General features: G+C 48.4%; 1 protein-coding gene across 2 annotated transcripts in view; it reads right to left on the bottom strand.

Moving 5' to 3' along the window:
• Positions 1-1343: 1343 nt before the first annotated feature.
• The window catches only part of IREB2 (iron responsive element binding protein 2), a 43178-nt gene continuing 17427 nt past the window's right edge, over positions 1344-27094 (bottom strand). Inside the window, exons 4-22 of one of the 2 annotated variants that reach the window (XM_029950602.1) lie at positions 25788-25925; positions 24722-24940; positions 22139-22208; positions 21486-21669; positions 20634-20773; positions 18325-18496; positions 16479-16579; positions 14306-14422; positions 13003-13162; positions 11896-12031; positions 10484-10568; positions 9960-10116; positions 9406-9530; positions 8155-8259; positions 7920-8062; positions 5051-5198; positions 4843-4965; positions 2846-3031; positions 1344-1716 (exon numbers count right to left, since the gene is read on the bottom strand). In XM_029950602.1, the coding sequence (XP_029806462.1) occupies positions 1606-1716; positions 2846-3031; positions 4843-4965; positions 5051-5198; positions 7920-8062; positions 8155-8259; positions 9406-9530; positions 9960-10116; positions 10484-10568; positions 11896-12031; positions 13003-13162; positions 14306-14422; positions 16479-16579; positions 18325-18496; positions 20634-20773; positions 21486-21669; positions 22139-22208; positions 24722-24940; positions 25788-25925 (2620 nt within the window). In that variant the 3' untranslated portion in view covers positions 1344-1605. The remainder of the gene's footprint in view (positions 1717-2845; positions 3032-4842; positions 4966-5050; positions 5199-7919; positions 8063-8154; positions 8260-9405; positions 9531-9959; positions 10117-10483; positions 10569-11895; positions 12032-13002; positions 13163-14305; positions 14423-16478; positions 16580-18324; positions 18497-20633; positions 20774-21485; positions 21670-22138; positions 22209-24721; positions 24941-25787; positions 25926-27094) is intronic. The other variant, XM_029950603.1, reaches the window with a different exon arrangement.

The raw sequence follows: 27094 nt of genomic DNA, 5'->3' as shown, positions 1-27094 counted from the left end.
GGGACCCCGCGGCTCGCTGCTGCCCACGGCGCCCAGCCTCTGCCCGCAGCTACGCGACGCGGTGCGGCTGCAGGTGGCGGAGGCGCCCCCGTCTGGAGTCGGGACCTCTCCGAGGCACGTAACCGGGATTCTACCATTCAGCTTGTGAGTCCCCCTCCCTAGTTCGTGTTTCCGTGTAAATTAAAAACACACACACCGACAGATACACAGACGTAATAAAATACCCAGAACACAGAATGAAAGTACCAAAGAAAAACAGTCATAAAAATTTAAATCAAGAAGGGAAATCATTCTGTCAGACTCCAGTCCACGTAACTGTCTTCAGACAATTTGCAGGATATTGTGAACACATTACGACTGTGTGATTGTGACGAGATGGCGGCCGTACGCAGAGCTCTCCGCAGCCCCGCCGGCCCAGAGGGGGAGCTCCGCGTGGAAACCCCCAGTTAAACTTTTCCCTGCTAAGTTCAGTTTAATTTTAAAAAAGCCATAGGACTTTCTGGAATTAATTATCCAACCTTTTTCTTAAAAGTGGCCAAATGTCTTGGCCACAGAACATTTTCTGGGATGAGCAGACATGTACAGAGAGAAAACAGGGTGTTCGGACAGCCACAACTTACGTATTTTATCCTGATAGTCAGCTTTGGTTAAAACAAAAACATAATTAATAGAACATGCATCCCAGATAAAATAAGGATTCAATATGACACAAAATCAATTTAAATAACTGAGAAATAACCAACATTTAAAATACGCTTAAGAATTGAGCAACCATATAATTTAGGGTGGATAATTTAAAAGTCTAGAGGAAATAATTTCAGCATTTAATGACTACGTTCTCGTTAACAACTACAAGACCATGTAATTTTGGTTCATAATACCTAAAATGGGTTCTAGGAAGTAACGGTGTCCCGTAAAGTTTGTAAAATAACCTACCGGTTCACAGACCACCCCCCGAGGCCGGCCGGCGGGGCACAGGAGCAGACGGCTGCACGGCCCGCGGGCCGGGTTTTCACCGTGAACACGGCCCCACACGGGGCTCCGGCTCCAGGGGAACCCGGTCTGGGGCCGGTTCTGTCCCTTGCAGTGTGACGGAGACTAGGCCCAGCCTGGCTTATATTACACATGAATGCCAACTGCGTCAGGCTCAATTCTGAAAAGGCATTAACACATCTGAAAGTCCATTTATGATCAGATTCCACCTTCCACAATTTGAGAGTCTAATCTGGCTTCTTCCGTTTCAACCTGCTGGTCTTAAAGCAACAAACAGCAGTATACAGTTTTATAGGTGCAAAACTAAACAACTTCAGGAAGGTTATTCGTATAAGAATCTTCAACACAAATTCAAATTCTGCCTTTATTTACAAAATGGTCTGATAAAATACCCCGTCCGTACAGCCTCTCCCACAGCACACCTCACACGCTGATTTTAGCAATGTTAATAGCACCATTCATATATTATTTAAAAGCAGAAAGACTGCATTTCAGTCACCTGGTGGATTCGTAATCGTTGACCCCGCGGCGAGGCCGGGGCGCGCGGGGCCAGCACGGACGGCTTCGCACTCGCAGTCACCAGTCAGGAAAGGGGGCGGCGCTGAGCAGCCGCTATGAGAATCTCCTCGCCACGAAGTTTAACAGCCCCCCGTGCTTGTACAGCGTCACCTCCACGTCATTTTCAAACGCAGCCCGTGCGCGGAACGCCCTCCCGGTGCTGGTCTTAAACAAACAGAAACACCCACGTGAGCGGCGAAGCCCCGTCCCCGCGCCCTCCACCAGCTGGCCTCACACTCAGGGACGATTCCTGCCACAGACTCTGTCTGAAACATCTTCCCCTGCATGAAAAAGACCCGACAGACTAGCCACGGGCTTCAGAGCCAAGGAGAAAGACAATCAGGTAATTTTATCCGTATTTCTAGTTGACAGTACCGTATCATCCAGAACTCCCAAATGATGTAGATTCCGACTTATTAATTAGGGAAGTTATACCCACTATTTATGTACATTTAAAAAAAATGTTAATGTTTATTTTTGAGAGAGACAGAGCGAGCGAGTGAGCGAGAGCGAGAGCAGGGGAGCGACAGAGAGAGAGGGAGACATAGAATCAGAAGCAGGCTCCAGGCTGTGAACTGTCAGCACAGAGCCGGACACGGGACTCAAACTCATGAACCTCAAGATCATGACCTGAGCAGATGCTTAACAGAGCCACCCAAGTGCCCCATTCCTGAACATTTTATATTACATACTGGTTGGATGTTACATCTGCCACTCTTCCTTTTTTTCTTAGTTGTAAGGTCTGTGTTTTTCTAACCCTGAACACTTAGCTCTGGCTTCTCCTGCAGCCACATATAGGCCTGGATTAAAATCAGATCAGGACGGGTGGCTCAATCAGTTAAATGTCTGACTCTTGACTTTGGCTCAGGTCACGATCTCTCAGTTTGTAAGTTCAAGCCCCGTGTCCGGCTCTGCGCCGTGAGGAGCCTGCTTGGGATTCTCCTTCCTTCTCTCCCTGCCCCACTCCCGTGTGCACGTCCTCTCTCAAAATAAATAAGTAAACTTAAAAAAAATTTTTAAATCAGATCAGGACAGAAAGAGCTGACCACCAGGAAAAGGGAGTGGACATGTGTAACTGAAAGCCCATGTGTCTCCTTTTTTCTGGACTAAGTATCTAGTGCTTTCTACTTTTCCTCACAGAGCACCAACTGCATTAATATGGCTTTGAGTAAACAGGAAACAGAACCATCTGAAACTACGATTTACGCTCACACTAGTATGTGATTTACTCCTTTTACAACCACCTGGTTAGATAAGCGGTATGTAATCGTGTACTTGAGGATTTTACAGATACCTTTATATTTAACGTAACTCCAGGAGACAGCTCTTCAGGAAACATTAAAGAAAATGTCTCTCTGCCAGAGAGGCCCAAGGAATCTGCGTTTTCTCCCGGAAGGAACTGAAGCGGAGCTATGCCAATTCCAATCAAGTGGTCTTTGTGAATTTTTTCGTAACTTTCAGCCAAAACAGCTTTCACACCCTGTAATAAACATGCATTTTATTTCTTACAATCATCTCTTGAACGCTGTTTTCTTGGAGCATTTTAAAGGGGAAAAATTCTACCTGTGGCCTATGACACTTTTTAGCTGAACACTGCATACCAAAGGTCAGTGATGTATCAAAGTATTTACAGATTTTTCTATATTTTAAGTAGCTCCCTAACTTCTACCCGCCTGGGTGAGCTCCAGGGAGTGGGACAGGGCTCAGGTGGGTTGGTTTGGTCCTGCAGACCCCACGTGCGTGCGCACCAGCACTGGCTCCTGAGTGATCCTGAGAACACGGGTATACAAGCACGCCCCCACAGTGACAAGGAAACTGCGTGTGTGAATTCTGAACACACCCAGAAGTGGCAGGCAGGTGACCACAGTGAAACCACAGAAATCATCAAATGAATTCAGAGAAGTGACACAGATAAGGCTCAAGTCCATTCACGACAACTAGAAACCTATTCTCTCGACAAAAGAAGCCAAAGAGGCTCTAGACCCAAGTTTCCCAACCTTTGCACCGTGGTGCCCCTAAGGAGCCCCTCACAGACACCCCCCGCCGCCGGCCCTGGCTTCCCCCTTGCTGCCCTCCCAGGACTGTAATGCCACAGTCCCAGCCTGTGTATCTGTCTGAGAACTCTGTCTACACAGGTGCTTTCTACACTGAAGGGGTACGATTCCCACCCACGTCGAGCAGTGTCCCAGACCGAGGGGCACCGGGCCCGCGGCATTGGAAACGGCCATTACGTGCAGGTCTGCGTCCGACGTGCCTCTCCTCCGGGAAAGCCGGCCTCAGAGAGAACACTCGTGGGTTTGGACGTGAGGGGCTCTCCCCGGGATCCGGTCATCTGTGCCAAGGCCCGGCAGCTGACAAAACCCTGCCCGTACCACCAGCCTCTAATCAGTGTTTCGATGTCTAACCAGAGAGACAGTCTACAATCAAACATGAGGAAAGCGTCCAGGACAAAAAACAAAGACAAAAGATTTCGGAAAAAAGGGAACCTGTACCTCTAAGTATATTCCTGAGTTATCACTGGTGTCAGAAAGATGAGAGAATTGAGCTTACTCCTCCAACTATGAATATTCACATTTTCAGGGGGGAGATGAAAGAGTCAAGAATGAAGTGTGCGTGACCATGCAGCTAAGAGGCATGTCCTGACCGCCTCTCTGAGTGGGAGCCGGGCAGAGCGCCCCTGTCCTGACCATCCTCTCCAGCGGACCCCCCCCTGCACTTGGCCAAGGACACAGGGGCGTGAGCAATGCCTTGCTGGCAGGCGACCAGGCACCGCCGGCCGGCCCACTGGAAACGGGCCCGTCCACTAGCGGGGGCCCCAGTAAGCCATCACGGAGCACCGGTGTCGGGCCAGATCTCCCCTCCCGCCACCACACGGCTCTCCTCAGCAAGACCGGCACAGGAGTATTAGGACGCAACCAGGCGAGTGCAAAAACGGTTACTTAAAAACCCACAAATATGAGCTCCAAATAAGCATAAGAAATCCAACGAGCAAAGTGAACTTTGAGAGTATGTTACTGATAAAAGGGAACATCTGAAACTCAAGTTTGAGAAAATAAAATTTAAGGGGCGCCTGAGTGGCTCGGTCGGTTAAGCATCCAACTTCAGCTCAGGTCATGACCTCATGGTTCGTGGGTTCAAGCCCTGCATAGGGCTCTGCACGGACAGTGCAGAGCCTACTTGGGATTCTCCCTCTCTCTGTCCCTCCTGCCCCCAACATGCACTCTGTCTCCAAAAATAAACAAACTGAAAAAAAAAGAAAAGAAGAAGAAGATAAAAGTTAAGAATCAGTACCAGCAAATATGGTCCTTTGGCAGCCCAGTCTCTTGAATTTCCTGAACCGTATTTCTTTCCTGCTAAAATAATCAGTGGGATGCCTTCCTTCTGGTACAGTTCTGCTGCCTCAAACACATCTAGCTGGTTAGAACAAACACAAGAACAATTAACACAACTTGCATCTAGTTAGCAAGCCAGTGCCTAAATGCTCTGTAAACCGCCTTACCGTCTGGCCCGACGGAAAATGAACTGTTTTGGGCGCCGGCTTCCCGATGAACTTATTGAACAGCTTGACGTTTGCGAAAGTGCCTCTGGTCATGACCGCGTCGTTGCCCCTCCGGGCTCCGTAGGAGTTGAACTCGCGGGGAGTAAGGCTACGAGAGAGCGGGGAGGCCCGGTTCGTTTCAGACGGAGCAGCCACGCGGCGCGGGGCTACGGGGCTGACTCAGGGACACTTCCTTCCTGATGGGCCAGTTCCAGCGTGAACAGAAGCAGAGAGGAGCCAACGGTGACCGCCCCGCTGCCCTCCGCCATCAGGCTGGGCCACAAACCCGCTCTCCGCGTCCTCTGTCCTCACCCCTACAAGACTATTTTGAAGCAAACTCTGTATATTTTAACTCAATATAGATCTCATTATGTTCCTCTAAAATATATGAACTCTTCCCTGATCTTAGCCAAAAGGCCAAGAAGCGATAAAAATATATGAACTCTTAAAAAAATATTATCTCAATACCAAAAAATACCACAATTTCTTAGTATCAATCAGATAGCTGCTCAATATTCTAAATGCCTCCAAGTCTGGAATCAACCGTTTCTCCATAAAGCGCCGGTCACTGCACAGGTGTCCCTGATGAGAACAGAGCGCTCCTATGACAGCTTTCCTAAGCTGAAATGAGATAAAGAGATTATCCACCTCTTTGCAGAAATTCAAGTTGTGCTACTCTGCTTTTACCAGAGACCTACGTGGTATGTGTGCGCTAACGGCCTTTTCCCATGAAAGCAAACACCTTCTTTAGATTTCTCTCACTCAGAGAGAAAACTGGTACTAACGTCAGTCCTTCCTAAGGGCAAAGTGCAGGGCAAGCTCGCAGACGGCGGGGACGGCGACACGGCGCAGCGGCACCGACACCATAACCGGGCCTGCGGGTGGTCGCCGCAGCCGGGCTGGTCGTGACACACGTGACCTTCCAGGGCCAGAAACGACTGAGGGTAAGTAACAAGCAGCAGCCATTAGGAGTCTCTGATCTGGTCTCTCACATGAAAGCGACACATTTTGTAAACTTGTACCTTTAAACTTACTTTAAAACAAAGGTGGTGAGAGGTTTGAATGACTTTAAAAACAACTATAACTGATGAGGACTGATGCTGAGAAATTCATATCAGAAATTATAAAACACATAAAAGTCATATATCTGAGAAGAGGGGGGACCTTTTTTAGGTGGACGCTATGTCATGATTTTGACCAAGATAAAAATCACGACCAAAAAATATTTAAAACCTTACTTTGTTTCACACCACTATAAACAAAAGCCATGTGTGTGACAAAAGGATTCACTTAAATCAAGTTATAGCAAACGGTATTAGCAACTCCTACCAAGAAGTGGGCTTTTAAAATTACTTTTATCTTTTTTTTAAGTGGGAGGGACAGAAGGAGAGGAGGCAGAATCCCAAGCAGGCTCCCTGCTCAGTGCGGAGCCCAACACAGGGGCTCGATCTCACAACTGTGAGATCATGACCTGAGCCAAAACCAAGAGGCAGATGCTCAATTGACTGAGGCACCCGGGCGCCCCCACAGAGAGTTGTAATTCATGCCAAACCTACAGTTAACCAGGGAAAAATTCAAACACAAATTTCAGAACAGCACTGGTGAGATTCCAGCAGGAGCGGCGTCGCAGCATTCCACGTGCCGCCAGGCCACCCAGCACGGACTCTTACGAGACACTCCGAGGAGAAGTCGTCCCTTGGATAGCTTGACCATCTAAAGCTCATCAGGCGGCAGCAGAGAAGAATCTGCCCTTACCAAAATTGGTCTCTGGCGTCTAAACCGTTTCTGGTAAGAGAGCAACACCATATTTTTAATCATGTAGAAATGAAATAAAATTTTTCTCAGCTTAGATGTCTCTGTCCTATAGCAATGATGTTTAGATCCACTTTTATTTTTTTAAAAAAAAAGGCTTGGGGCGCCTGGGTGGCTCAGTAGGTTAAGTGTCCTGCTTCGGCTCAGGTCACGATCTCACGGTTCGTGGGGTTCAAGCCCCGCGTTGGGCTCTGTGCTGACAGCTCAGAGCCTGGAGCCTGCTTCAGATTGTGTCTCCCTTTCTCTCTGACCCTCCCCTGCTCGTGCTGTCTCTTTCTGTCTCTCAAAAATAAATAAGAAATATGAAAAAAAAAAAAAAAAGCTCAAGAAGCAGAAATTGTCTTTTGAAATGACACAGACCAAGCCTAGCTTCCCGCACACAGGCTTTAGGGTCCACAAAACACACACTTAACAATTCCGCCCTCCAGCAGCGGGAGGGTGTTCCAACCAAACCATCAGGCTTCGTGTGGTCAGTCAAACCAAGCTGTTTGGCAAAGTAGTATTGAAAAAAAAAAAATCTTGTTTCCAGTCAGGTATTTATTTAGTCTACAAGGGCTTAATTTAAAGCAAGCTTCCACTTTAAAGTTACCAGCAAGAACACGCACAAGCGTGCACCCAGTTACCGCTGAAGTCAGACGCAGTGACAAGACGCCGCCTTCGGTGACACCTGTGCAGCTGAGCCCTGGACAACAGGGGGGCGGGGCCCCGGCCCCCACAACAGTCAAGAGTATGACTCCCCAAAACCTAACACCCCTCTGCTGACCAGAAACCTCACCCATAACAGAGTCGATGAATTCCTGTTCTGTGGTGGGTGTTTTACTCTCCAAGTTCTTACAAGGCAGCTAAAGAACAGGAAACGCTACTTAGAGCATCACAACCCAGAAAAACAGCCTGACGGTGCTGTGCGGATCAAAACAAACTGGAGTTGCTCAGGGTCAACTGTGTTTACCGGGCCCAGTAAGCAGGCAGCATTTCATGTGCGAGGGGGCCGAGCGCACGGCCGCGGCCGCACACCTACCCTCTGTGGGTCAAGTACTTGGCCGCCGAGCTGCTCCTGGCGATGCTGCCGGCGGGGGAAATGTGGTCTGTCGTCACGCAGTCTCCCAGATACAGCAGGACATGGGCGTTCTCAATAGGCTGGATGGCAGCGGGCTCTTTGGTCTAAAAGGTGAGAACAGTACAGGCGTTTGCTCCCGACGAGGCCCCGCGGGTCCCAGCAGCCCCCGGGAGAGCCCACAGTGCAGCCTACTTACAAGCTTGTCAAAAAACGAAGGACATCGGATGTAAGTCGACTTTACGTCCCACGGAAACAAGACCGAGTCCGGCGCTTCTAAGGAGTTCCACCACTTATTCCCAACCTGTAAGTGTGGTTTGGTTGGTGAACAAACAGAAAAGATAAAATGGAGTCACAAAAAAGAGGCTTATGAGAGAATTAAAAAGTACTTACATTACAATGACCAAAAAAAAGGTCTTATTTATTTGGAAAGGAAGCTAAGATAGTGCACTCTATAAAATTAAGACATTTTTGGACAGAATGAATAAAGATTTGCTTGTTAAATTCCAGCACATTAGATTTTCATGAATACCCAAAGATTGAGTTTTAATATAAACTGGACATAAAATAGTTTATAGAATCCAAACAAAGGTAGAGGATTTAGAAAGAGCCGCACATACATGTAGTTAAAGAGATTGTGGTGGGCTCACTGGTCTTTAACCACATCATCACTGGGGCGCCTGCGGGCTCAGTTAGTTAGGCGTCTGACTTCAGCTCAGGTCATGATCTCACAGTGTGTGGGTTCAAGCCCCGAGTGGAGCTCTATGCTAACAGTGTGGAGCCTGCTTGGGATTCTCTCTCTCTCTCTCTCTCTCTCTCTCTCTGCCCCTTCCTCATTCTCACATGTTCTCTCTCTCCAAAATTAAAAATAAAAACTGTATGTTCAAAATAATGTAATTTTTAATTTTATAAAAAAATTTATTTCAGGGGCGCCTGGGTGGCTCAGTCGGTTGAGTATCAGACTTCGGCTCAGGTCATGATCTCACAGTTTGTGGGTTCGAGCCCCGCGTCGGGCTCTGTGCTGACAGCTAGCTCAGAGCCTAGAGCCTGCTTCAGATTCTGTATCTCCCTCTCTCTCTGACCCTCCCCTGCTCACGCTCTCTCGGTCTCTTAAAAACTAAATAAAAAACATTTAAAAAATTTTTAAAAAAATTTATTTCAGAGAGAGAGCACAAGTAAGTGAGTCGGAGAATGGGGGGAGAAGGGGCAGAGAGAGAGAGGGAGGGAGGGAATCCCAAGCAGGCTCCCTGCTGACAGTTTGGAGGCCAACGCAGGGCTTGAACCCACGACTGTGAGATCATGACCTGAATGGTAACTAAGAGTTAGATGGTCAACTGAATGAGCCACGCAGTTGTCTCGTAATGATAATTTTTATTTAATTCAGAAAGACACATGAACTAAAGAAACACTGCCACGTATTAAACTATTAACAAACAGATGAGCCTCTCACCTCTATTTTCTCTTTCAGTGTCTTAAACATGGGCAGTATGACACGCTCCTCCTCCATCTGGCGAACCTCCTCTTGACTGGGCCAAATGTCCTGCAGATAAACGTGCCTGCCGGCAGGGTCCGTCCCTGGTGACAAGAAGTGTGGTACGCGATTTGGAATAAAAAGCAATTTCCTCAAGGTGTTCACATCTTCTCAAAGATTTATCATAGGAACCAAGTAAGTTATTCCACCAGTGCTTCAGACATAAGCAGCTGAAACAAAACTAATGACTTGCACATTTTATTTATTTATTTTTATTTTTTCAAAGTAAGCTCCATGCCCAATGTGGGGCTTGAACCCACCACCCTGAGAATCAAGAGCCGCAGATCGCACCCACGGAGCCAGCCGGGCGCCCCAGCTTCCACATCGTGTATTTGTCACACAAGTGCAGAAATGGACACTGCAGCCCAAGATTTCCAGAAGTACTTCAGAGTGGAAGGTCTCAGGAGCATTCCGGAAACACAGCTTCTGGAGCAGACAGTGTGGCAGGCGCGCGCGTAAAGGGAGAAAGGTACCTAAGGGCTCCGTCTGGAAGTCTATGTTCACTGTGCCGGCGATGGCGTACGCCACGACCAGGGGCGGCGAGGCGAGGTAATTGGCCCGCACGCAGTCACAAAGCTGGCCCTCGAAGTGCCTGTTTCCGGATAGAACTCCACAAGTGACCAGATCACCCTAAACAGAGACATATGTAAACAAAGATATATTCAACTCGAGAGATGGTACGGATTTGATGATCTATGTATAGAAACAACCGCAAATACTGTAGTGCGAGGGCAAGATAACCGAAAACCAATTATATGTACAATTATTATGTACAGAACTACCAAATCCTATAAATGAACTAAAATAATTGCTTACATTATCAAGGGATTATTTAAAGGATCTAAAAATGATTTTTTCAATCATTTTAAAACTGACTCTTCCCAAAAGAGGCAAGGATTACAGAAATATAAATACATCAATATATATATTTTTTATCATTAATAAGATTTAGTTATGAAAACCACTCTTGATGTCTTACAGATCCAGACGATTTTACCTGCTTTATTGCATTTAAAACTGCTTCCGATAAGGGCGCTGTATTCCCCACACACGTTGAACATCCATAGCCAACTATTTCAAATCTGCATTTCAAAAAACCAGTGTTATTGAAGAGAACATTCAAACCCTCATACAGAAAGCTCGGGTCTCCTCCTTCCTCGCCGTCACTGTAATGAGATGACGGGAGAGAATGTTCCCAATGCTCGGATTCACCCGTGGCTGTGACCGTCCTGGCTTCCGAGCGATCCAGCCGGACCCTCAGACACGCCGCCCGCACTGGACGCGAGAGCCCAGGCACGTGCGGCACTCCCAGGGTCTGATGACCTGAACCCCACACAGAACCCGCACGCTGCACAAGAGCTACCCTAACACAACCGTTAGGACTCTGAGCGGACCGTTCGAAGAACTGACACTGTACTTCCATCCAGCGAGCTCAGAGGACCTGGCTGCAGGAATGCAGCGCAGGCTCTGGAAGGGACACGGTAAGGGGACCTCCCAAACAGTAAATCACTTAATTCTCAACCAAACCCAAAGAAAGTCCCTGACAAAAACCCCAAGATGATAGAACTTAAAAAATTACAAGTAAAACTGTCAAAATTACTTTCAGCTGATCTTCTTCTTCTTCTTTTTTTTTTAATGTTTTATTCATTTTTGTTACAGAGAGAGACAGAGCATGAGGGGGGAGGGGCAGAGAGAGGAGACACAGAACCGGAAGCAGGCTCCGAGCTAGTTGTCAGCACAGAGCCCGACGCGGGGCTCGAACCCACAAACGTGAGATCTGACCTGAGCTGAAGTCGGAGGCTTAACCGACTGAGTCACCCAGGCGCCCCTCAGCTGATCTTCTAAAAGCAAGCAATTTTTAAATATATCACTCTTGCAAAGGAACTGATGATCTCTGTAAGAGAACAGGTTCCCAAATACACACTGAAAACACAGCTGGCACCCACTGTTGTTTTTTGACTATGTAAGAAATAAAGGCGTTCTCCTCTACGGAGTTCAGGGACAACTGAACCTGTGTTTCACAGACCCAATAACTGCACAAAATATCAACTAAGACCATTTACCCCTCACTCACACAGCCCGTAAGATTTCACTTTCTGCAAACCGACGTGCACAAAGCAGAAGTTGCGCACAACGGGGGCCAACCCCCCACCCCCGTCACTATCACTTGGTCTCATGGCTGTCTCTCCATCCTGACACCAGCCAGAGACCACACCTCCGACCTCTTGGCAGCCCATACGCTGACTTGTTCCTGGAATCTGCCCAGCAAATCTCCGCTGAGGGAGACGGCATCCAGTAGGCAAGCTAACAAGGAGAACAAAGCATATTTTTTCATCTTCTCTTTGCATATGAAAGGTTCTAACCAGTGGCCCCTAGAGAGGTCAGGATAAACAGCAGACGGTCGCTTACCCAAGCTGACTCAGGTACGGCAGCACCCCGCTCGCGCTGAGGTAGTGCGTGGCCATCCCGCTGCCCGGAGACAAGCTCGTTCTGATGTACGGGTTCACGCGCAGGCCGGCGTCCACGGCCTTCTTAGCCAGAAGACCTGCGCGGTAAACAACGGGGCGTCAGGGCGGCGCCCGGCAGGCCCGCCTCCAATTCGTGTAAAAGCCCAAATTCATGAACTCACGGTCATTGCTGTGCCTCATTTTAGTCTATTGATTTGTTTCATTTAAAACAAGTAAAAAGTTAGCCTTTACACTGTAAATTATGAAGGCACAGCCTGGTAGCACAGCATCCTACACTCACACGGAAGAAAGGGACATATGACTAATGACACACATGTAACATGTAACACTAGCTGAACCATGTATTTTTACTTTTAACTAAATGAGCCATTTTAAATGCCCATTAATAAATAGCAATTTCACATGTATTATCCATGTTTCCATATAATTCATGAATTGTTTTATGTACATACAACGGATTTCAGTTACAATCATCTTTTACTTCCTTCACATTCTCAGTGGAATCTAACACAGTGCTATGGCAAACTTCTAGTAGATTATCAAGAGATCTGCTAATTAACTATACTTCTAAATTAACAGAACAGCAGATACGACCTGAAACTAACAGGCATGTAAGTAATAAATAAGAAAAATTTATTTTCTGTGTAGTAAAACTAGTAACATAAATCAAAGCCAGGCTCCGTAAGACCCAATTAAAATCTCAGAGAGTCTCTGGAGCGCCTGGGGGGCTCAGTCAGTTAAGGGTCCAGCATCGGCTCAGGTCAGGAACTCACAGTTCATGAGTTCAAGACCTGAGTCAGGCTTTGTGCCGAAAGCTCAGAGCCTGGAGCCTGTTCCAGACTCTGTGCCTCCCTCTCTCTGCTCCTCCCAGGCTCATGCTCTGTCCCTCAAAAAATAAATGTAAAAAAAAACCCCTTTCTTTAAATCTCAGAAACTCCCTCAATCCAGACCCAGACACTGACATCCATGCGCATCTAAGCAACAAAGTACCGCCAGAAAGCAAAAGCCACTTCAGGGAGGAAAACCAATGGCCACGGCGACAGCCCACCTGCAGTGAGCATGACAGACGGGTTGCAGTTATTGGTGCAGCTGATGACCGCGGCGATGACCACAGACCCGTGGCACAGCCGGTACTCGCCCCCTTCATACTGAAGGCACACGGCATCGCTCTGCTTCTCTGCTGCGATCTGGAAGCCTTTAAATCCAACCTATGCAAACGTGCACATAAATACAAGTATTCTGGGTACGTATAGAAAGAAAGATTGGTAGAAAATACAACAGATCCTTGACAAATGACACTGGACACTTCAAGTTCTGACTAGGTGTGAGGGGCGCTGGAGGACTGTGAGGTTCCGCAGCTGTGACTCGGCCGAAGCACGGACGAGGGCCGCAACCGAAGTCCGGGGCTGCTCGGGGCTCCCGGGATCTGGTCGGATCTGGTCTGTTTCCTCTACTCCTTCCCACTTCACCTCAAGAGGTGACACAAGATCTCTGCTAAAATGGCCCTGACCACTGGATCCAACGTGACCCTCCGGTGTGAATGTGCGTACAGGGATGGGACGAGACTGCCCAGGAGGGGGCGACCGCCGAAGCAGCTGCGTGGGAACCCGGCACTCTGTTCCTGCACATTTTATACAACAGAACTACAACAACATAAATTAAGAAATCATAAAAAGGGGGGCGCCTGGGGGGCTCAGTCAGCTAAGCATCTGACTCTTCATTTAGGCTCAGGTCATGATCTCAGTTTGTGGGTTCGCGCCCTGCGGCGGGCTCTGTGCTGACAAGGAGCAGCCTGCTTGGGATTCCCTCTCCCTCCGCTCCCCCCACAACTCGCATGGGAGCTCCCGCAGAACAGACTTAAAAAAAAGAAATTATGAAAAGGCTCTGGAAAGAAAGTCAGATCTAGTTCTTAGAACAGAGAAAGTGTTAAGACTTCAGCCTGCTTTTCGGACAGAAAGTACAAATCCGGAAACACAAAGAGGGGACCTGCCATCGTCACATTTACCAGACCTTACGAGACACTGCGTGTCCAACAGAACTTCCTGTGTGAGAACGCACACATTCACGATCTGAGCTAACACTAGAAAGCCATGACGACAGGTGGCTTCTCTGCGCTGGAGGTGAGGCGACCGAGAAACTCCACCCTTACATCACCAGACATCAGTGTCTGATGGTCACAGCGGGCCTGGGTCCAAGCTCATCAGATGACTGACTCGTACGTGAGGCTCCAGGGCCAAGGGGGCTGCCGGGGCCAAAGGGCGAGAACACTGCGGCCCCCAAGGTGACGGGCCCCCGGGGCGGATCTTTACCCCCAGCACGAGACACACAAAGGTGGTGGCGAGAAAACCTGCCTTCTCGTTCAAGCAAGCCTGGAAGTCACGCTTCATATCCGCCACGGCAACTCTGTCCTGAGGTCTCTTTGGACCGCTGACGGACGGCACTATGGAACTCAGATTAATCTGGATCACCTAGGGAACGAGCAAGAAGGGTTAAGTCAGGGAACCAGCATCTTATTCAGTGCAGACTGCAGTTCAGCACTACATTCTGAAGCGGAATGATCTATTCACGTTGGCTGTAATAGGGACACACACTTCCAGAAATAAAGATCTCAAAACAACCCGATCTATGAAACCGAACACACAAACCTCTGCTAAAAGCAAGAGCAGCCCATCAGCGCAGTGCACACCCCACACAGACGGCCGTGTGCCCCCTCTCCTCTGTTGTCCCGGAGGCCGGTGATACAGATGCCTGTGCCAGCTACTGGTCTGTTGTCCCCGGGCTCTGCATTCACCCTCCCTCGCTCCGGGACGACTAAGGGAGCTCAGGAAACACTGCTCCTTCCTCAGTCTGCTCGACGCAGGCTGCTGGAGGGACATGGCGGGACCCCGCGCTCCCTGGTCCCCAAGTGTCTGGCTGCCCAGGCTCCTGCGAGACCACTCTTTTATTCCTTGGGTTAAAACATCGTATTTTCTTAAAACCCAACCTCCCAACTAGGTTTCTGTGTGTTTCTTCGGCATTTCTATCATTTTCCTCTGTCCGTTTTATTTGGGTCTAATCAGTTCAAATAGTTTCTCGCCACCATGCCTTTCACCAAGAGTTCACGGCCCTGCTGCAACGCCTGCTTTGCTCACACGTCATCTCACGGGTCCGGGGATTCTCGTCTTACACGCTCAGCGAGTGTATCTTGAAATCAACATCCTAACGGGTTTTCATTTTATTTCTTAATTCTGGTCAGGTCTTTAATAGGCAGAATTATTCTTTTTTACTATACGATGCAAGATTTTTCATTTAATTTGTCTTATTTTTTCCCTTCATGTCTTTAAAAAACAAACCAGCCAACCAACCCTGGCACTACCTACAATAAACAGAGCTTAAAGGGCCCAGAAAACGAGGCGCTTACACAAATGCGCTCCCTATGGTCTGCTCTGGCCTCCACACACCTATGTGGGCTCACACGTGCACCCAGCAGGCAGCATGCGCAGGGCACCCCGGGGCAGGGGGCACGGCGCCACACAAAACGGACAGAGCTCCTCTCCTACCACTGGCATTCTGGCGGGGGAGAGGCGGACAGTAGAGAAATGAATAGATCTCAGGCAAGGACACATGCTAGGAAGAAAAAGCTGGGTTGAGAAAATGGATGTCCCCCAAATTAGCTTCCCAGCGAGTCAGGCCTATCAACACCAAGGGCTCTGAGATGCTTCACACACTCCTAGAAAATGAATTTGATTCAAATTCAGACTTCCCTGAAAATGAATTTTACTTACTTCAATATAAATTTCCAAAAGATAAGAAATGTTGGTTTAGATTATAAAATATCTTTAGTATTTAAGACCATGTAATTATATATCCCTTTCATATTTTTATAAATACGGGCATTACCTAGATGCAGGCACCGTTAAGAATTGGTATTTTCAGAGGATATCTTTGACTTTTATCATAAGGTAGAAAAAAAATAGAGTGATAAATTGAGTCAATTTTGGGGCGCCTGGGTGGCTCAGCCGGCGAAGAGTCCCACGTCAGCTCAGGTCATGATCTCGCGGTTCGGGAGTTCGAGCCCCACGTCGGGCTCTGTGCTGCCAGCTCAGAGCCTGAAGCCTGCTCCAGATTCTGTGTCCCCTCTCTCTCTGACCCTCCCCTACTCACGCTGTCTCTCTGTCTCTCTCAAAAATAAATAAAACATTTTTTTAAAAAGTCAATTTTGTATTTTAAAAATATTTAGACTTGATAAAATGTTGTAAAACTGAGTAAAACCTAAGCAGAGTCATAAAAAACATTTACTTGTTAAATAATAACAATCGCTGACATTTACTGAGCACATTCTGGGTCCCTAAGACCACTGTAATGCATTTTTATTTAATCCCTTAAGAATACCTTCCTGCTTTAGAGATGAGGCAACTGAGGCAGAAGGGCTAGATAGCATGCTCAAGGCTGTCCAGCTGGCAGGTCCCGGAGCTGACACCCCACCCCGGGCAGCAGGCTGCGGGTCACACAGCCTAATGGCAGCAAGGGGGCCTCTGCACACACCTGGGAGTACTCAGGCTCTCCCGAGTTCTTCTGGTCATTTCGAAACAACTTCACAGCTTTAAGGTATGTTTCCATTGACTCAAGTTTGGCTTTGTCAAAACCTAAAAAGATTAAGGACAACAAAAAATACTGTAAAAAATCCTGAAATCCTTGGAGGTGCTGAATTTCAATGATGAGCCAGAACCTGACAATACACATTACTATGTACTTAGAATAGGTTTCTTTACAAACGACTACCCGATAGATACTGTTCTGAAGAGTAGTAAAAATTTCACCCTTGGTGAAAACTCTACTTTATAAAACACACACCAGCCTCCCCTTTAAAAGTTACTCAGATGAGATGAGAAATACAGAACGAAGTCTATAAAATTCACAAAAGAACAGTTCACAGAAATCAGTTAACACTGAATATAATAAATTATCACCCACCACGAAGAACATTCATTACTTTTCCTAAACAAAAATACAAATATAATAATCAAAATGAAAAAGTAAGTGGAAGAAAAGTCTCACAGAGCAGAGAGAGAGATCTAACAGGATCTTCCAGAAATCCAAACCATCCATATGGCTAACACTAAAAGCTCCAATTAAAGATCTGGGCAGTTCTCAGGAAGCCTGACCTAAAGTAACTGCGGCCGGCTGGATTTTCCAACGACTGCTGCAACAGTACACACCCAAGCTGTGTTCTCACGATGTGACAATGACAACCCTCCATCAAGAGGCAGAAATTGGCCCTTGAACCTGAGCCATGGAATTCGCGACCGCTGGCTCTCCCAGGTTGGCCGCCCTTGGAAAGCTAGCACGTCGCGAGCCCGGACTACACGGAGAAAGCACACGCGGGTGCCGTGTGGCTGACCGTCCCGCTGCGCGCCTGCCGTCGGCCAGACACGCGGTCACGGCCAGACGGTCATGGCTAGACGTGCGGTCACGGGCAGACACGCGAGCGAGCGGCATCGGGGCCGCAGGCCTGAGCCTCCGAGTTTGCGTCTGAGGCCCTAGACCCCGCGGAGCAGAGCGACAACAGGCCGTCCCTACATGACTCACGCTGACGCGCAGGAAGGGCCGCTCAGCTGTCTCCCCGTCACGCACCCCTCCAAGCAAGCCCAGTTTAGAGGAAGGCCTGCGTCCAAGGAGACCTGTCCCCGCCAGCGCTCCAAGGGAGCAAGTGTCCGTCTTGCCGTCTGACTTACTGATCTATAAAGTCTGCCCCCGAACTGAAGAACACCAGAACACACCCCCCGTATACTTATGACTAGAGATCAGCTCAACAAAACCTCTTGGAAAAGGGAAGTGGATCACACGAAGAGGAGAGCCGGGCCCTACGAGACACGGCACATTCTGGTTTTACAGGTACTTCCGACATCAGGCCATCAATAGAAGAGGGTCAAACGTCTTGTTAATCAGGTTACTAAGGAGGTTTGGCACCTGTCATCCTAGGCTGCTTTTCCCAAAATTAAGTGCTTCCTCTGCAGGCAGAGCACTGGGCCCCAGCCTGCTTGGGGGTCCCTCTAGTCTCCCAGGCCCTGCACCCGCACAAGCCTGACCTCTAAGCTGCAGCCTCCGTCCCTAAGGCGGGCGTGGGGCCATCATGCCTGGAAAAACGGAGGCGAGGGTCGGCAGTTTGAGGAATTCCTTTTAATTACTGTAGACGGGCCATATGGGACTCGGATTTGAGGACACAACACTCTTCAGACACGTGAGGCAGTTTACTTGAAAGCCACAGTTTCAAAGTGAGAGAATTTCCTGAATATTCAATACACTGCACAAGGCAGTTATTATGAAATATTTCAGACAGACACACGGGAGGCGTGAACACGTTTACCCTAATGATCTTTCATCTTCTTACCTGTATGCTCTAAATGTTTTAACGTCACATTGTCAACAGGGAAGAAGCTGAGGGTAGCACCGTACTCTGGACACATGTTTGCTATTGTAGTCCGATCCACTATAGATAACTGCGAAACTCCACTTCCAAAAAACTCCACAAACTTGCCAGCCACTCCTACTTGCCTGAGGTGCTACGTAAAGGGAGACACAGAAAAGCACACAAAACTAGCGATGAGAAGACTGGCAAGGATTCTCTGAAACTGCAAAACCTAATTTTTAACCCCTACCAGTGACAATAAATGAAAGAGGTTCTCTATCGTTCTTCTGAAACATCAACTCGTTCTGGGCTTGCAAGTATTTTAAGACAAAAATCAGTCCAAGAGTGACCCCGAGGCACTGTCAGGCGGCGTCGAAAGGGCTGAAAATGGCTAAGATGCCCACGCGCACGTCTCTGACACGGAGGGGGCCTTGGCCCGGTGCGCCTGTGGCTGCAGCCCTCCCTCTCTCGCAGGAGCAAGAAAACCCACAGTGCTCCTAAATGCTGACGGCATCTCACATTAATGATGTGCTAATACACTGATAAAACTGTGTAAATACAAAAACACATGTTGGCGATAAAAATTCCAGCCCTGGTCCAAATGTCTGCAGCATCGTTAATTATTCTAAGTGTCATTCTGACAGGACGTCACGTGTGGCTTCAAACTCCCCGTCAAGTCACGTCTGTGAGCGATCACGGATCAGCTGCGCACCTGCCTTCTCCAAACGAGGACGCGGCCTCAGCCTGGACGAGGACAGCGCCGGGGAGGGACCGGGAGCGACAACCTTCACCCCATGAGTGACACTCAGTCCTCACGGTCAGAGGTGCTCGGGCTACTTAATTCAGACTCCTACGATGTTTCTTTACGTTCCTGGTTACAGTCGTGAGGACCAGAGCGACACGGGGAAGCTGCACCGAGGTAAATGCTGTGTCACCAAGTTAATGACGTGCCACAACATACATGTGGAAAAATATGATTCGTCCTATAAAACTCATGAACAGAACCTCAAAAGAGGAATAAAATATTTAATAAATGAAACATACATTAAAGATTTAATTTTTATATCAATACATCAAAATTTAAAAACATAGAATACTGTTACAAAACACAAAGCCAGGGGTGCCTGCGTGGCCCAGCTGGTGAGGGGTCCGACCAGCTCAGGTCATGATCTCATGGTTCATGGGTTCGAGCCCTACACCGGGCTCTGTGCTGACAGCTCGGAGACTGCTTCGGATTCTCCCTGTCTCTCTGCCCCTCTCTCACTCATGCTCTGTCTCTCTCAAAAATAAATAAAAATATTAAAGAAAGAAAAAGGCCAAAGGGGTCTAAAAAATAGCATTAGTTTTCAGAATGCCAAGAGGAGAGTATGGATTTCTCTAAACACTTAACGAGAGATTCTTTTTCCTTAAGGAATGATCTTGCAATTCCAAATTTAACTTCTTGATCTTTTGGTGCCATACACTGAATCGATCATTTCTGCAAGGTGTCAGATTTTTCCTAATTAGGGATGAAGGATCAACACTAAATGCTCAGAAGGAGGCAGTATCTTTTCTTTCTCTGCAGAGAACCTAGAAAGCCTGCAGACCCATAATCTAACCAGACAAGTGGAGATTCCAGGATCTAAACTGGAGTTGTATGTGGGGTACTTCACACGTGCATTTATTTAACAAAATGGACTTAATCGTTAAAATAGAATTAGCCTGGGGGCACTGGATGGCTCAATCGGTTGACCTTCATGACTTCGGCTCAGGTCATGATCTCACACTTCTGGAGTTCGAGCCCCGTGTCGGGCTCTGTGCTGACAGCTCAGAGCTGGAATCTGCTTCAGATTCTGCGTCTCCCTCTCTCTGCCCCTCCCCTGCTTGTGCTCAGGCTCTCTCTCAGATATAAACCTTAAAAAAAAATTTTCAAAGCCAGAGATTTAGAACGGACACTTACAAATTACTGTTCACTAGGAAACTCTAGAGCACATGTACTAAATGTACGCAGCCAATATTTTTTAAATTCAGATAAAGTTTTTATAAAATCCTTTTTAAGTGTTTAAACAGCCAAGAGAAAATCTTCTCAGAATGAAAATGGGGACAGTCCTAGGACTGATGTCCCAGGCTCGTGGAGAGGCACACACGAGAGAACGTGCCGCGTGAACAGTGGTCCGACACCCCAGACAGAGTGAGCGGGGAGGCCACGGCCAGCTACGGCCAGAGACCCCAGGGCGCGGTGGGAACCGCAGCCCTGCTCCTGGGAGCCCCTGAGCTTCACACCCACCAAGTCACACGGGCGCCACACTCACCTTTGTGATGCCAAGAACAACATCTATGGACGTGACAAAGGGGTTTGATGAGCCAATGAGCTCACATCCGACCACCTCCGGTAACGTAAGGGAGACGGGCAGGCCAAGCATGACCGCTTCTGTCTCGATGCCGCCGACCCCTGAGTGACAAACACAGACGTTAGCGCGGCACAGCTGGATTGCAGCACCCGGGGGCACCTGGCGCGCCGCGTGCCTCAGGAGCTGGTCTGACCAGAGGGGTCCCGCTGTGCACATGGACCCAAGTCCTCTCGAAGGAACGACTCCCCTCGTGCAGTTGAAAAACACTTGTTAAATTATTAAATTCAATAAACTATAAAATTCAATAAACACTTCGTATTTATTATGCTAAGGATGCGCCAGGCTCAGGACACAGACAGGAACAGAACCCAGAACTGCCAAGCTCAAGAGGCTCGGTCCAACGACGAAGACCCTCACCCCGTACGGAGCGCGTGCGCCGCGCCGGAGGACAGCCCGGGCCAGGCCGCGAGGCGTCCGATGCGCGCACGGCCCGCTCCAGGCACAACACGCGCGTGTGTGAGGCGTGTGCGCGTGCACGGCCGGGCGCGGCCATAAAGGACGAGAGCAAAGGCCTAACGGACCGCATGAGAACATCCCCCCACGGCTGCTCTGCTACGGCAGCGCCTGCAGGCCCCCCGCGCCCGTCAGCCCTCCCTCGGGCCGCACGTCCGGAGGCTGACGCTCCTTTCTGTCGCTGCGACAGATGAAGAGACAGCCTTGGAGAGGCAATGAAGACCCACTCTGCACGCTCTTTCGGAATGTTCCTGAGTCACCTCGCCCCCGCCCATGAAGCCTACCTCGTCACTGACTCACCCCACGCCAGAACGCCCAGGCCGTTCGCCATGGTGATGTGGGAGTCTGTGCCCACGACGCTGTCCGGGAAGAGGAGGCCGTCTTCTTCGAAGACCACGCGGGACAGGCGCTCCAGGTTCACCTGATGAGCCGCCCCGGCTCCGGGGGGCACGACGGCCACATTCCTAAACACTCTCGAGCTCCACTGTATTACGTTTATATTTAAACACAAAACCCAAGCGTTAGTCCATCAACTTGTGCTCACAATCAAAATGTCACACAGACACGAAAAGTGTACCAATGCACATAAAGACAAACAGCAAATACTGACCCTAAACATACTCATTTTGCGAATTACTCAATCAAAATTAAGCCAAAGAAAAATGATCTGCTAAGTCCAGACCAACGGCAGTGTTCTGTGCCCCGGGAACCGCGCTCCACGGACCCTCAGACGGGAAGAGGGGCGGCCCAAGCGCGGAGCCTTCCGAGGGCAGCGATCGCAGCCACGTGGTGTCGGCCTGGTTTTCTACCCTGGGGTCTCCAACCAGATTTTACTGGAAGGAAGAAAATGGTTCTGCTGCTACAGAGCATTTAAAAACCACTCAAGGACATAAAACCAGGCTCGTTAATATTTTACAAATTTCAGCATAAACATCCCCTCAAATCATGTGTACCTTGAAAAACTGAAGCCTCTCTCGATTTCGGCCAAATTCTATTTCCTGGTTTTTTAACACTGTTTCAGGTCTAAAAGGAAGAGGACCAGCATTACACGGATTTATTACGTAAACGTCTAAGTACTGTTGCTAAGTATTCATTCTCACGAGCACACACACACCTTCACTCCTGGAACAGCAGTTTACTAGAGACACTTCTCAGGATCAGGTGCTTTCTTGCGACAGGCAAGTGCTGTGTTAAACAACACCCCACAAAGCTATTTCAAGGGCCCGTCCATCCCAGTGTCCCGAAACCGTCCCTGTGCGAGCTGGCTCAAAGCATGAAAAATTACAGAGCAACCTTTGCTGGAATCTCCTCAGTAAGGAAGTGGGGCGGGGGTGGGGGATATGTCCTGCAACCACCACACGCACGCCCCACCCCTGGGGCCGGCGGCAGATCAGCGTGGCACCGCAGTGACCTTGCCACTTTGCGGTGCCTTGCCACTTTGTGGTGTACTTAACTCTCAGCGAAAACCTTGTATTCAACTCACCCAAAATGGGAAGTTCTACTTTATGCAGAAGTATATGGGCTATAAACATATTTTACATAAATTATTTAAACTAAGAGATAAAAACAATCCACTTCCAAACGGTAAACACTGTGCCAATTCTAGGAAGCTATTTTTATCTAATGGACATTTTAAAAATGATTTCTAGCAACTTTAAGTTATTTCGCCTGCCAGCTGGCAATTGAGTATTTAAACTAGAGTATCAATATGACTTAAATTATACACATCCTCCAGGGTTCAGACAATTACACTTGTCAACTTTAAAAACAAAAACAAAAAAAAAAACGGAGCGCCTGGGTGGCTCAGGCAGTTGGGTGTCTGACTTCAGCTCAGGTCATGATCTCGGGGTTTGTGAGTTCAAGCCCTGTGTCGAGCTCTGTCGGCTCAGAGCCTGGAGCCTGCTTCAGATTCTGTGTCTGTGTCTCCCTCCCTCTCTGCCCCTCCCCTGCTCGTGCTCTCTCAAAAATGAATATTAAAAAAAAAAAGAGGGGTGCCCGGCGGCTCAGTCCATTAAGTGTCCGACTATTGATCTCGCTCAAGTCGTGATCTTGCAGTTCACGAGGTCCATCTCTGCACTGGACTCTGCACTGACAATGCAAAGCCTGCTCAGGATTCTCTCTCTCTCTCTCTCTCTCTGCCTCTCCCCTGCTCGCACTATCTCAAAATAAATATTTTTAAAATATGTAAAGAAAAATAAGTAAAGTAAAACAAGGATGACTTTCCTAATTCACTGCTGAGTGGTCACCTGAAGCCACAGCACACGTCCGTGAGCTTCTCAGGGCTCAGGGAGCACGGCTTTCCGGGGCCACTCCGATTATTTCACTTTCACAGTAATTATGGCTACAAAGCACCCCACGCTCATTAGCTCAGAGCCCGACTTCAATTAGGTGGCAGTTTCAGGTGCCAAATGCGCGCTCTCGGCTCTCGGGCCGGGTCTGTGAGCGCCCCCGGGCCCCAAAGCGCACAGAGGGGCCAGTGCGTTCATGTGGGCGGGGACCCGTCGGCCCAGCCAAATGCTGCGTCACTGGGACTCGGAACTGAGGGGAAACGTTACAACAGATTGGATTTTTATTTAACACAGACCACCTCAGCACTTTGCCCTGTTCCAGTTACAAAAAGGCAATCCAAAAAAAAAAAAAAGAAAGAAAATCAATGCTGTTTGAATCAATAAGTCTTCGTTTTCAGGAAAGTGATCTCCGTGTAAGAAGAGATGTTAATCTCCAAAGTCCACCTGCCTCGCCATCAGGACAGCTAGGTAGCAGGAGCAAGGACTGATCACACAAAACTGTCCTAACCTGATGGCCAAGGACCCACAGGTCATCCCGAATTCTTAGAAAGGAAGAGCACACGAAGGCAGCACTGACTGGAGGCCTCATAAAAGTATCGAGCCCCAACTTGCACAGCTACCGAGAATTTGAAAGATCCAGTTTAGGGACCCATGGACTCGTGTATTAGTGGTGCTGAGGATAAAGTATTTGTGGATAATATTTTTAGCTATTCTAAATCTTAAATGTGTAAAAATTTTAAAGTCTGAAAAAGTATGTCATTTTTTTAAACTAAATTAAAAAAAAATTGTTTTTTAAGTAGGCTTCACGCTCAGCGCAGAGCCCAACACAGAGCTTGAACTCACGACCCTGAGATCAAGACCTGTGTGGAGATCCAGCGTCAGTCACCGACTGAGCCACCCAGGCACCCCATAAATTAAAAAAAATTTGACAGTCTCTTGACAATGAGGTAGACAATTCAACTCTGAAAAATAAAGCGTAAGACTTTGGAAACTTCACAGCATACAAAAATTCCAGCATGGCGTTATGAGAAAACCCTTAAGAAAGGTTCTATTCTCCCTAAGAAACAGAGGTAGGTAACCGTCTTCAGAAGCTGCCATTTTACTCGACTCTGCTTCTCTCGGCACAACAGGAAACGCACGTGTGGAAGTGAGGCTACATGACAGGAACGGGAGGGAAGGAGATTAGCGAGATTTCCTGAGCTGAAACATGACCCGGCTCTGACCAGTAGGTTTTAGAAAATCCCATACTCAGGCACTGGTTGCAAATGAAAAGGACATAGGATGGGTGTGTTCTCAATCTGCGAAGAGAATTTTCCGGAGCTTCGGCCCGGCTCTCCTGAGCCACACGGCCCTCGGCAGGCGGTCTGGCCTCTGCAGGGAACCTTCTTAGGCTGCGCTTTGAGTGGAGAGAGCTTTCCTGCCTTCGGCGGCTCCCCGCCTCCAGGATTTGGAGCATTCTGTATTGCACTAGCGTTCCAGAAAAGGAAACAGAATAAAACCACTTAAAAGAGACCGAAATGCAGCTCTTCACAAAGCTCACGCTGGGCAATGGTATGTGGAATTAACTAAATGTTGCTCAAATGTTAATACAGCATTTAATTCAGGTTTCAAAAGCAAATCTCAAATTACACAGAAACAAAAAAACCCAAATAGGTAATGAAAGCACAGGTCTACATGCCCAGTAAAATCGTTTCCTACTCTTCCGTTAACAAGCTAACCTAGCAAGCACCTGAACAGGCCCTTTTCCCATCTCACAACCACAAGGCGGCAGCCACAGTGGGCCGGGACACTCCCGTCGGCCCCGGGCAGTGAGAAAGCCAGCAGGCCCATGGCGGCACAATCAGGTCTGCTCTGGTTTGACCCTGGGCGCAGGGAACTTTCAAATAGAACAGACGTATTTAGGGGGAAGGGAAACAGTTTTAGTAAGCTCTCTGATTTTAGTCACCAATTACCTAAAGACATTCATGGCTCATGTCTTTAGATTCCCTCTCGAAGGCAGGTAGGTTAAAAAACAAAAGAAAATGAAGATGAATTCAGATAGGCACTCCACAAAGCAGGTTCTAGGTTCAAACATTTCTATCAAAAATGGCAGAATTCTACACACATGAAGAGCATTTTAAATTCAGACTGAGTTAAAAAAAAATTCACCAGAACATACACTTTTCACCAGCTTTTCCTTTCATACACGGAGAGGAGACTAACTGCAGGGCCCTGCCCCGGGCACTAGCTGTCTCTGTCCCCTTCCTCTGAACACATAGCCCCGGCGTGCTGGCCGTCAGCTCGCACGGCCGTGTGCGCGAGTATCTGCTCTCACCATTTACTGAAGTCGATCTGCAAAGAATGGTCAACTGTGAGATCTGTCGGACGGGCAGGGTGGACTTTCTTAGGGTCGCCTCCGAGAGTTTTCACTGCCTCCCTCATAGCAGCAAAATCCACCATGGCCGGTATTCCACTGCAAGTAAAGGACAAGCAGAACGGCGGCTCGCACCGCTCTTCCGGACGCTCAAATGACGTGCACCTGTCACTTCTGTATCTGAAGGTGTCCCTTTTCAGTTTGCATCCATGTTAGATTATGTACTTGGCACCCAAAGTTAGATGCATCCCATTTAATGAGAATTAATGTTAAATATTACCCAAGAACTTGAGCGCTCAGGGGTAGATATGCCAAAAATAACACAAGAAATGGTTTTTAGCGGCATAAGAAAATTTCAAGGACTGTCAATGGAATTCTTTCCCTGTCTTAAATTTTAACACCCTTCCCCGCTTTGCCCTGGCCCCGGCCCCTTCCCTCGATGCCTATTTGCTACTCCAAAGTCTCGACTAGACATACGTATCTCTAGCTGAGTGTACAACATGCATTCACCACGTGCCTTCAGTGTGCTGGACACCAGTGACACAAGGCTGAGCAGAGACAGTGCTTCCCCTCGGGAGTTCGCAGAACAGTATCCCAAGGACCAATACAGCAGCAAATAGAGGGTACAAGGCAGTGGCATACGAAGCAGACTTGGCGGGGGGGGGGGGGGGGTGAAGGGGATGTTCTTAGTGGTCTAGCTAACTCCTATATCTCCCCTGAAGCCCAGTTAGAGGTTAACTCTTTCAATAGATAACTCTGGACATGCAGATCAGGCAACCTTTCGGTCCTGGGCAAACATTTTGGCTTGTATTCTAAAGTGTGACAGAAACCTACTGGCATATGGGGACAGGATAGGGCCCTAGTTAATATTTTTACATAAATCACAATCTGCTGTGCAGAGGCAACTACAGGTTCCAAGTGTGCGAGCAGGGACACAGGCTAGAGGCCAGAACAGCTGTGGTCCAGGTGAGCGAGAGTGGGGCCAGGACGCAGTGGGGACGGTGAGAGGTGCTGCCGCAGGACACGTCTGAAAGGGGGAGTCCATGGTACCTGCTGATAGCCTGGGTTACACACCAAAGAAACAGGGGTCAAGGGGAACCCCTGGATCTCTGGCCCACACGCGCAGAGGCTACAGAGCATTTCCTGTGATGAAAGAGACTTGGAAAGGACAGGTCTGGCTGCTGGGCAATCAGGCTCTGGCTGTGCTGAGTCTGAGAAGCCCAGTCACGGGCCGAAGACAAGCAGGCAGTTCAGCAAAAAGAGTTTTT

This window comes from Suricata suricatta, chromosome 9 (genome assembly GCF_006229205.1).
Source record: "Suricata suricatta isolate VVHF042 chromosome 9, meerkat_22Aug2017_6uvM2_HiC, whole genome shotgun sequence".
NCBI classification, from domain to species: domain Eukaryota; kingdom Metazoa; phylum Chordata; class Mammalia; order Carnivora; family Herpestidae; genus Suricata; species Suricata suricatta.
Note: the sequence above shows the minus strand (reverse complement) of the source record. Positions and strands in the feature narration are given on the sequence as shown.